The sequence below is a fragment of the Cololabis saira genome, chromosome 13 (assembly GCF_033807715.1).
Source record: "Cololabis saira isolate AMF1-May2022 chromosome 13, fColSai1.1, whole genome shotgun sequence".
NCBI lineage: Eukaryota > Metazoa > Chordata > Actinopteri > Beloniformes > Belonidae > Cololabis > Cololabis saira.
Genome location: NC_084599.1, coordinates 29,686,495 through 29,697,124, shown reverse-complemented (window position 1 = coordinate 29,697,124; position 10,630 = coordinate 29,686,495). Strand labels below are relative to the sequence as shown.

At 36.5% G+C, this 10,630-nt stretch overlaps 1 protein-coding gene across 1 annotated transcript in view; it reads right to left on the bottom strand.

The window, feature by feature from the left end:
- LOC133458564 (complement factor H-like) overlaps positions 1–9,874 on the bottom strand; it is a 12,455-nt gene extending 2,581 nt beyond the window's left edge. The window contains exons 1-14 of the mRNA XM_061738597.1: positions 9,740–9,874; positions 9,421–9,603; positions 9,104–9,209; positions 7,048–7,124; positions 6,709–6,891; positions 5,048–5,230; positions 4,721–4,915; positions 4,419–4,592; positions 3,531–3,704; positions 2,412–2,579; positions 2,017–2,190; positions 1,654–1,839; positions 1,103–1,276; positions 725–910 (exon numbers count right to left, since the gene is read on the bottom strand). Of these exons, the coding sequence (XP_061594581.1) occupies positions 725–910; positions 1,103–1,276; positions 1,654–1,839; positions 2,017–2,190; positions 2,412–2,579; positions 3,531–3,704; positions 4,419–4,592; positions 4,721–4,915; positions 5,048–5,230; positions 6,709–6,891; positions 7,048–7,124; positions 9,104–9,209; positions 9,421–9,603; positions 9,740–9,809 (2,233 nt within the window). The 5' untranslated portion in view covers positions 9,810–9,874. The remainder of the gene's footprint in view (positions 1–724; positions 911–1,102; positions 1,277–1,653; positions 1,840–2,016; positions 2,191–2,411; positions 2,580–3,530; positions 3,705–4,418; positions 4,593–4,720; positions 4,916–5,047; positions 5,231–6,708; positions 6,892–7,047; positions 7,125–9,103; positions 9,210–9,420; positions 9,604–9,739) is intronic.
- Between the last annotated feature and the right edge of the window lie 756 nt (positions 9,875–10,630).

Here is a 10,630-nt window from a genome sequence, read left to right as displayed (position 1 = left end):
CAGCCAGTCATGGTGGCTTCCAGTGTTTTGTGGGAGGTCACTCGTACCAGGAGGACTCCAACACTTCCGGAGGATTACTCCATATGTGGGAACTTGTGAAGAGTGTTCAGGCACAGAGATGTTGTTGTCCTCGTGTCTGTCTTCCTGTAAAGCCTGTCTGTGGGTGCCCGCCAGCTTGTCTGTGGTCTCGAGGTGGTCCCGGGCCCTGACCAGACCTCAGCCCAGGGTCTAGCAGGATTTCAGTTCTTGCCACTGACCTGGGCCTCTGTTTCCATTCCTGACCCTAACTCTGATCTGGTCCCTGTTCCTGACATGGTCTTGTCTGTGTCTTCTCTTGGTCGTCCTCCTGAAACATGTCACAGTACTGTTTCTGTTTCCTTTGTGGTTAGTCTGTCTTCTATCCTTTTGAGTTTTGAATTCTTGCCTATGCAGGGCTTTGTTTTAAATACATAATTTTTGCAACTACTGCCACCTCGTCCCCCTGCAATTGGATCTTGCTTACCCTGAAATGTGACGGATTTTCTTTGTTACATAGGTCATTCACTGTGAAACTGGAGAGAACAAACCAGATCCGATAAAGGCGATCCAGTTGAATCATCTGATTTGATCTCTTAACAGTTGCCACATGACTTTTTAGTCTTCAAGTTGTTATAGATCATATACACATGAAATGGTTAATTTATTCAATTTAGTGAACATTTTGCCAATATGAGAGTGAACATACCAGAGCAGGTTGGAAAGGGGGAGCTCCACTCTCCAGTATCTAAACATTCAATTTCTTGGGAACCTTGCAGAACATACGGATCACTGCACTGAAACAGTAACTTTTCTCCAGCTTTCACTTTTCCGTTTACTGGTGATTCTTCTATACTGAGACCTGGATCCATTTCACCAACTGTGCAAGGGATGCCTGAAAATAATTAAAACATGTTTACAAATGTACTAAAACAGCAAGTGTTCATCAATTTACTGCTATTGTAGACAATTAATGGACATTGGGATCAGTGACAAGTTAACTGTCCCAAACAGTAAATATTTGTATTCAGAGTATAGAGAGAGAGGAAAAATAATTGTTCCATTTTATCTCTGCAGCATGCCTTACCTGGACATTCTACTGTTTTAGTCCACTGGCCGTCAACACATGTTGCAGTATTTCTATCACCTGCATCATGTGCATTACACACATACTCAATGACTTCCCCATTTTTATACAACTCCTTATCCATTGGCAAATTCTCTACTCTCAGCTTTTCATCTTGTAGTCTTTCGCATTGAGCTGAAAATACATGACAAGCAGGGTTTCCATGAAATGGCTATGAAGTAGATCACATTATATTAGAACAGTTTATACTCAGTTGATATATAAATGCCATTACCTGACTGAAATTGAAATACACTAAATTGGAATGTATTTTTTGGGAAAAAGTCCTGATTGCTTTTGCTGAGAGCGGGTGATACACAAATAGCTGAACTAAACTGAATATCACATTGTAGAACACCTCAAGGCATTGATTGGAACAATAAACATTAAATAATGCTACTAACTTTTATTATGTAAACTATAATTATAATACAGTTTAGTTGAATTAAAGAACTTTAAAACAAATGATTCTTTGAAATGAAACTTTGTGGAGCTTTTCTTTATGTGCATACCATTACAGATAATGTTGGTCTTCTCCCATTCCCCATCTCTGCATCTAATCGTCTCTTTACCCTCCATGACAAATGTGTCACGGCACTGATAAGTTACTGTAGAACCAGACAAGTATTTCATCTGATACGGAGTTGTAACAATTGCATTTTCAACTTTAGGTGGTGCTTCGCAGAGATCTGCAACAGCTGCAAGACATAAAAACATGTATAATTTTAAGTAATTATGTGTGTGTGTGTGTGTATATATATATATATATATATATATATATATATATATATATATATATATATATATATATATATATATATATATATATACTTATAATGTACTTAAATGTATCATAAACAATTCACATGACTCACCGATGCAAATATGATTGGGTTTTAAATCCCATTCTCCTTGGACACAAGTTAGATCAGAAGTCTGAGTATGATATCCCTCATCACATTCAATCCTTAAACTCTGGGGATATCCGTTGTTGTTAAGTGTTGTCTTCCCCTTAAGAATCTCCGGGGCTTCTCCACACTGACTGTTTTCTATAAGGTTGAATTATAAAGTTAAAAAGTTAGTTTATTGTTAAAAAAAATATTAGCCACAGATAACATTTCTTTGTTCAAAATTAACATCAATGTGTAATGGGCTCAAGATCATCGGCCAGAACTTATAAGACCAAAAAAAAAAGTCATTATGCAAGTTATGTGGCTGATTTAAATAATATTTTAATAATCAAATTCAAAAAAGAATAAAGATAAATTACCAATACATTGTGTTAGTTCAGGCCAGCTGCCCTTATTACATCTGGCCACACCCCACCAGGCTTTGGTAAAAAGCTTAAAGCCTTCGTGACAGGAGTAGGAGGCTACGTCGTCGACTGGTCCAATAGCAAATCCATTTTCAATGACAGGTTTTATACAAGGTTTGACAGCTGTTGAAAAAATGCAAGACAGATAAATTAAACCCACATAGCATCAGTCAAAAATTCATGCAACTCAAACTGAAATATTTTTTAAGCAAATACAGACTTTTTTGTGTGATGCAATTCTGTTTTCTGCACACATTCATGCTAATTGCTTAGTCTTATTTGTGAAAGTTCACTGAGTGGCAGGATGTTGACTTGGGTGCTTAGCACTGCTGCCTCACAGCAAAAAGGTTTTGTGTTGTAGTTTATCTGGTACATAAAACACCGGCTAGTCATAATACTCAATATCACACATGCTTGTTCAGCTACTACTACTATTACTGTCATTTAGCAGACGCTTTTATCCAAAGCGACTTACATCAGAGAGAACAACAGCTGGTTCAATTTTGGAACATTTTAAGAACAGGTTTGTTTTTTCTCATAGACACATCCGTAACAGCTTCATGTCATGATGTTTCTTCCAATGTTGAACCCTTTAACTAACCCTTTAATTTCTGTAGCGGTTCATGCTTAACAAAACACACTCACTCGAGGCAGATAGTTAAAAGTCCTGAGGGAGAGTCGGGCCACCCTCCATATAAAACTAATTTCAGCTACTTGTACCTGTCACGTTGTCCTCTGGATCGCTAAAAGGTTGGCTCTGTTCAGGGAACTGTTCTGGACCATTTAGTCATGCAAACATGAACGCTCCAGAAAATGAAGAACAAAATGGACAGGACTGGACATCCTTTTTCACAACCCAGAGATGAAACATTCCTTATTATGTCATATTTATCCATATCCATAGCGATCAATTACCACAATAAAGTTGTTTTAATTTCAGTTTTAAATCTCTCTAGATACTTGTGCAGCATGTTAACAGACATGAGCTCTTTCAAATGGTGCCTCTTCCAAACACATCACAGCTGAACAGTTACTGACTTTTCAAGTGTACCTGTTATTTTTCAACGTTCTCACCTGAACAGCTCTCAAGCCCAGTCCAGGAACCTTCATTACAAGTGAGAGTAAAGGTTCTGTCATCACCGTTGATGCATGTGTAGCCGAGAGAGTCACCGCTGCTGTACACGTTCCTGTTATTCCACGTTCCTGTAATGCGTGCATTTTCAAGGTCAGGTTTTGAGCACCATGTTCCTGCAAAAAAAAGAAAAATATACATTTAAAATTAAAATAAAGTAAGATCATTGCCAAGGATAAAAATTGCTTCCAGTTTTTTTTGTGCATCGCCTTCATAGATGGGATTAGTTTTTATCAGCAATTTAACCAAAAAAAGTATTTACATCGATAATAAATACAGTGGGATATAAGATTAAAACATTCAGATTGTTGCCCACAAAGTTGCTTTTTCTTAATTCTTCTTTTCATTTAAAATCATTTTATGAGAAGTTGTAAAAAATATTTTTCCCAAGTGTATGAGAAACTAATCAGAAAATTTCACAAAAGTGTTGCATTGCAGTATTCTCAAGAAACATTATTTGTTGTTGTTATGGTTCATTTATAATTCTATTCTTTTGATTGTTTTGTTTCTTCACTGACGGACAGAGCTGCATCCTGATTTGTCATTTACTAAAACAATGCTGGATATCTTTCTGATATTCCTCACGACTATTTCTTATACTACATTGACTAGCAATCGTAATAAAAAAATTATAATATTGATTAAACATCTCTCTGATTCTGATTCTGTCTATATTATAAAGGAATTATACATTTACAAGAGCAAATCTCTAATGTACTTATTAAAATGTTAAGAGCTCTTGAAATGTTAAAAGATAAGGATAGAATATGGTTCGTTCGCATTTTAAGAAATCAGAAGATATTTATAAAAGAACATCAAATTTACAGTACTTTTACAGAGTGGATCTGGTCTCCATCCAGCTCTGGTGCAGGTGGCTGTAGTGGTGCCTCTTGGTTCAAAGCCTGCTCTACATGAATATTCAGCAGTTTGATCTAATTTTCTTCCTCCCCAGTAGACAGAAAACCGATCCACAGCATTGTCTTGTGGGTCGCTGCATATAACCTCTAGAATGAGAGAGATACTTGTTATTAATATAAAAAAGCTGCTCATCAAAGAGCATTCATTAACCATCATCAACCATCGAACAATAGTTGCAGAAATAGGCTTTGGAAGTCTTCATGTACTTTTATACCTTTGCATACTGGCCTGATACTCCACTCTCCATTACTTTTGCAGGTAACATCTGCTGTGGTTGTTTGGCTGTCCACAATCCAGTGCTTCCGCCCACATTTCACTTGTAACGTGCTCCCAGGTAAAAACACATTTGTGTTGGATGGAATATATGTTGTTCCTCTCCCTGTCTGCAATTCCAGTTCACATGTTTTAACTACATTTATTGGAGGGAAAAAAACACTGTTTGTTAGTTTTCTGTAAAAAGTAAAACTGTACGAGTAAGATCCAATTTTACTTGTGATGATAAAAAAAAAACAATAATTAAAATGAATCTGGCCCTACTTACGTTTACATCCAGGTGTAGGGCTCCAAGTCGCTTTTCCTCCTACTTTTATGCATGTTGGAAATCTTTCATCTGTGCGTTTATAATCATTGCCGCAATCAAAATTCAGGATTTCATTTTCTTTGTACTCACGAGGGGCATCACGAACACTCCCGTGTTCAATCACAGGGGTGTCACATGTAATATCTGTAGAAATCAAACACGAGAATGAATATTGCTACAAGAAAACCACCAATCACTCTGTTACACTATACTGTTTGCATTCAGTCAGTGAAAATAATGTGGAGATAGTAATTATGAATGAGAGCAGTTGGACTGAGTCTCTTTCAAGTGAAACAACAAAGCAACACATTTTATGACACCTTGTGGTAATTTTTGCATTAAAACCTGGATTTAAATTACCTCTAAATAACAAATTGATTAAAAGTAGATGCCAGCAAGTTTAAAAGTGAAAAATATTTTAATTCTGAAAAAAAAAACAACTCTTTGGATATGTCTCCATAAGTCCATAACTACCGTACTCCGTTTCCTTAAAGTTGGACAGGTTCCAGACGTGTACAGCAATCTGTATGTCGTGTATTTTTTAATTTTACAATCATATCCGCTTTTTCTAAAGTGTATTGAGGTCTAGGCTTTAAAAAGACTGCTTTAAAAAAGAATGCTTTATCATGATGCTGACAGGACAATATTTCACCATATTTGAGGATGTTGTTTTTGGGGTAATGAGCTTATGCCACATGGAGTTTTTCTTAATGATGTAAAAGTTCACTTTTAGCCTCAACTAACCAGAGTAGCTTCTCAAAGTATTTTGGGGGAGTATCAGGTGCCTTTTGGTGACATCAGAGCATGTCTGCATTGATTCAATTATTTATTATTTGTGTTAATATTCTTTGAGTTCTAGGCATGGGCATTTTTTCCCAAAAACATATTTCTGTAGTAAATTACATTCATACATTTAAACCTCTGCTGGGAACTTTACATATCCTACATGATTATCTTTGAAACCTTACATTTCTGATTCTTTCCCTTTTTAACTGTATGAGGAAATTATTATTTATTTTTTTAAACCTAACCCCACCCATCTGTACTTTTGAACTCTGCCCCTGATCTCTTTGGAAGCCTGCTTGTTATTTATCATATTCTTTGTAATTTGGTGTTGCACACTCTGGGGCCTCAGGCACAATGTGAGTTTTGAATGTTGGATCAAATTTAGAGTTTTCAAAGTAAAATCTGTAAAGTCCTGAAACACGTCACTTAATATTACAGGTCGTGAAGAAACAAAATAGTAGAAAAAGAAATGAAAACTGAATGAGATTAAATACTCCAAGGAGGGAATTAAAGTTTTCGTTTTCAAAGCATTGTATTACCGGTAAATTATATACAATTATAGTTTTCATTGGGTTTGAACCTTTTCTAAATGTTTTTCATGTTCGTATCTTCATATTTGGGAACTCTTTGTTTAGATCAGGGAAACAAATGTGAGGGTGGATCATTTACTCTGAACAAAAAGTTTTCAAGAGTTTGACCGTTTACATTTTTTAAGGTGTTTTATGGTTGCAATAAATGTTTGGTTGAGGTTTTACATAGTTACAGGGTTGAGCTTTGTATAAAGAAATCTCCAAATGTCACTGTTGCATGCTTGCATCATTGACAACATTCTGTACCTCTGCAATCTGGAACTTCGCCACTCCACTCTCCATTTTCATTGCAATAAATCTCATTTGCTCCATCTAAGATTTGATTGCTGGACTTGCAAGAAAATCGAATTACGTTGCCAAAGGATGCTTCTTCATGATCCCCGATCACCTGGACTTTATTGCTCGGGTGAATGAGCGGACATCTTTGGGCTGTGAACACAAATATTGAAAAAGAACCCTGATGACCAAAATGTTGAGATGTATGCCAGGAGATAACACTTTTACTCAATGATGAAAACGGTACCGCGTTACATTTCCCTCTCTCTGTGTGGTAGTTGAGAGTTAGTGGCTTGATTTAACTCATACCTTCACACACGGGAACATTGCCATCCCAGCCTTCTGCCATGCAACGACGGTAGTTTGTCCGACTGACCATTTGAAAGCTGAAATTAGAAACAAAGTTGCAAATTGGATTACATGAAAGATTGAGTTTATGAGGAACAAAATAGGCCTCGGCTCTTTAGTTTGTTTAAAAAGAAAAATTCTTTAAAGAAGGATATTAAAGGTATATTTCTCCTTCTATGGTTCATATAATCATTACTTCATTCAGTGAAACTAGAGGAGTTTCATAGTGTAAATGTCTTCTTTTTTTTTTTTTACCTTGTCTGCACACATATTGTGATACCATGCCGGTAAAAAATAGTGTAAATGTGATCTTGTTGCACCATAATACAGAGCTCATTTATGAACTCACAAATATCTGAGATCCCTTCATTGGCACCGTGCTAAAAGCTGTCTTTCCTCAACAGCCGATATAATCATATGGACAAAACATTACGAAAATGTTTTCCAGCGCTGACATACAAATCGGCCTTCTCAGATGACATCTAAAGCTTTACTATACAGAAAACAAGTCTGATGCCAACCCTGACCAAAGGCGGTGTCGAGAGCTCTAGGCTCCGAGCCGCCCGAGTAGACCACTACAACTGAAGCATGCATTGCAGTCAAAAGAATTAGTATTCAAGTTTTTTTTTTCTAGAAATGTGCTAACGGATGAAAAGAACCATGCAAATTAACGTTGCATAAATACAGGGGGTTGTTTCAGTGGTCTTGGCAAAGAATGGTATAATTTCTGCGGTGGCTGTGTTAACCCAGAAGCACCTAGATCAGGGGTCGGCAACCCGCGGCTCTAGAGCCGCATGCGGCTCTTTAGCGCCGCCCTAGTGGCTCCCTGGAGCTTTTTCAAAAATGATTGACCTTTTATTTCTTTTGTTTTCCTTTCCTTCTCTTTTTTCTCTTTTTCGTCTTTTTCTCTTTTTTTCTTCCTTTTTCCTTTTTTTCTCTTGTTTTCTTCCTTTTTCCTTTCCTTTTTAATCTCCACATTTCTACTTTTTTCTCGAAATTTTGACTTTTTTCGACATTTCAACTTTTTTCTCGACATTTCGACTTTTTTCCCGAGATTGTACTTCAACATTAATCTCGACATTTTGACTTTTTTCTCGAAATTTTGACTTTTTCTCAACATTTCAAATTTTTTCTCTACATTTCAACTCTTTTCTCGACATTTCAACTTTTTTCTGGAAATTGTACTTCAACATTAATCTCGACATTTTGACTTTTTTCTCAACATTTCGACTTTTTTCTCAAAGTGCATAATGAAAAAAAAAATCTTCTCCCAGTTATAACTAATATAGATACATGCAGCATGTGTTTGTCTTAATTCTAAGGCTTATACAAGACTTTTCTTTGCGGCTCCAGTCATATTTGTTTTTTTGTGTTTTTGGTCCAATATGGCTCTTTCAACATTTTGGGTTGCCGACCCCTGACCTAGACCATTTCTACTTGAAAAAAAAAAGGGGGGCACATAACACAGGAGAAGCGGACTATATGAGTAATAAACTTTCCAAAACATTTGAATGCAGTGTGACAAGAAGAAAAATACATAGAAACTGTATATTCATATAGCCTGCAAAAAAACGGTCAATAGCTTCTTTTACATTTTGGGATTCCCCATGTTTTATTACTCAAAATTAGCATTCCTAATCACCTGCCCTTTTTACATTTTTTCTGATACGGGGTCGGGTGTGGAGCTGGCCCCCTTGATAACCCACCTCCATGACTACACTACTACACTTCAACACAGGCGTGGACTGAAGTTAACAGGCTGATGCAGGATTGTGAGACGTGGGTAGGATTTGTTGATAACCTAACGTGAGTGCAAAGCCCCAAGGGGTGTTTAAAAAAGAAAGCCTTGCATTTATGCTGAACCGGAGTTCTTCATCCAAGGAAAGTCTTGTGGTTTAATCTAAAAACATCAATGGCAAATTATCTATAACATTTGTATATTCTTTAACAAACTACCATTTTTATGATTTGGGTTTGTACATGAAGTATGTGGTGAAACAAAAACTCGCTCACATACCCATTTTGGCAGGTGTACACAACTTTCGACCCAAAGACAAAATCATCTCCGCTTTCTAGATGAAAATCAGCAAACTGGGCATCGCCAGGATGACCGCATGATTTTGCTGAAAATTAACAGATGAGAGAGGATTTGTGCAATTATAAGCCAGTTTAAAACTGTGAACATACATTTAATGATAGTGTCAGGTGCTTCATTTAATCCACAGTGGTGATTAAGTATCATTTATAAACAAACAGATTTAAAATACTGCAGTGGTTACATCTAAAGAAATGGGAGACTTTTGTATTGTAAAGAAATTGAAGATGTTAACTTGCCTTGGCATTTTGAGCCTGTAGTCCTCCAGTGTGGTCCAACACAGGTCAGCTTGAAAAAGCCAGTGTAGCCAGAAATGCAGGGCACTCTCACTTGTTTCCCATTAGTATATTCAGGTTCCAGAACAGTTGTGTCAAACTTTAAATCATAGTCACTACTTTCTTTAAACTGTTGAACAGTGCATTCTGTGGGACAGCAAAACACAGAAATGAAACAAATGAATGCACATTACTTTGTGTTTCTATGTAATAAACACACAAATAAAGCAATACGTTTAAGAGAACGTGCTCCATTAGGATAGATATGATGACTCTGACTCACTCTGACATTTCACGAAGCTTAGTGTCTGTATCCACAAGAGCAGAACGCAGGTTTTAGTTCCCATTTGCATTTTATCTTCATTACACTAAAGCACCAAACAGAAGAGGAGGTGAACGACTGACGCACTATTATACACAGAAGGAGCTGTGGATTTCACAGGAAAAAAAAGAAGAAAAAAAAACAGAGGGAGATTGTGCAACGATTACACAAGTTTGTTCAGCAACCGATCCTGGGCTCACAGATGTAAATAAAGAAGTGACCACACAAAGTACCTCATATGGTACAATTAAACCTCAACCAGACAAAAAAAGGAAAGAAACAATAATATGACCTATTTATATATTTTTTTCCTGAACTAATTTAATGCACGTTCAAATTATTTTGTTGTCTTTTTGTGGTAGGGGCTGGTATTCCCGTAAAGTTTTATTTGCATTGTCTGATAATCATTTGTAGGAATCAATTGAACAAACATTACTTAACAGATTGCTTTACAACAAGGCAGCTCAGGCTCTCCTGATTTGAAGGGATAAATGAAGCAAAGCAGTTTTTCATTTCAAACTTTTATTCAATAGTATGGTCATTACATTCAAAATAACAACTAGAACCAAAAAAAGGACAGATCATTCGAGAAGCAAACACCTGATAAAAAAAGTTAGGAAACAATGCATAGCACTGACCTTTGGAAACTATTTAAACAAAATGTCACTATTGAGCAATGTAGAATTTAACTTTATTTCTCAATAACTCATGTAACTTGGTCTGCTGCTTTTGATCAAGGGTTGTTTATGTGGCTTGAATATTACTCACGTTGCACAAACTCATTCCGAGGAACTTCTGACACAGATTTGTAACACAGATCTGTTTTTATGTAAAAACAGCAGGAGGGTCTGA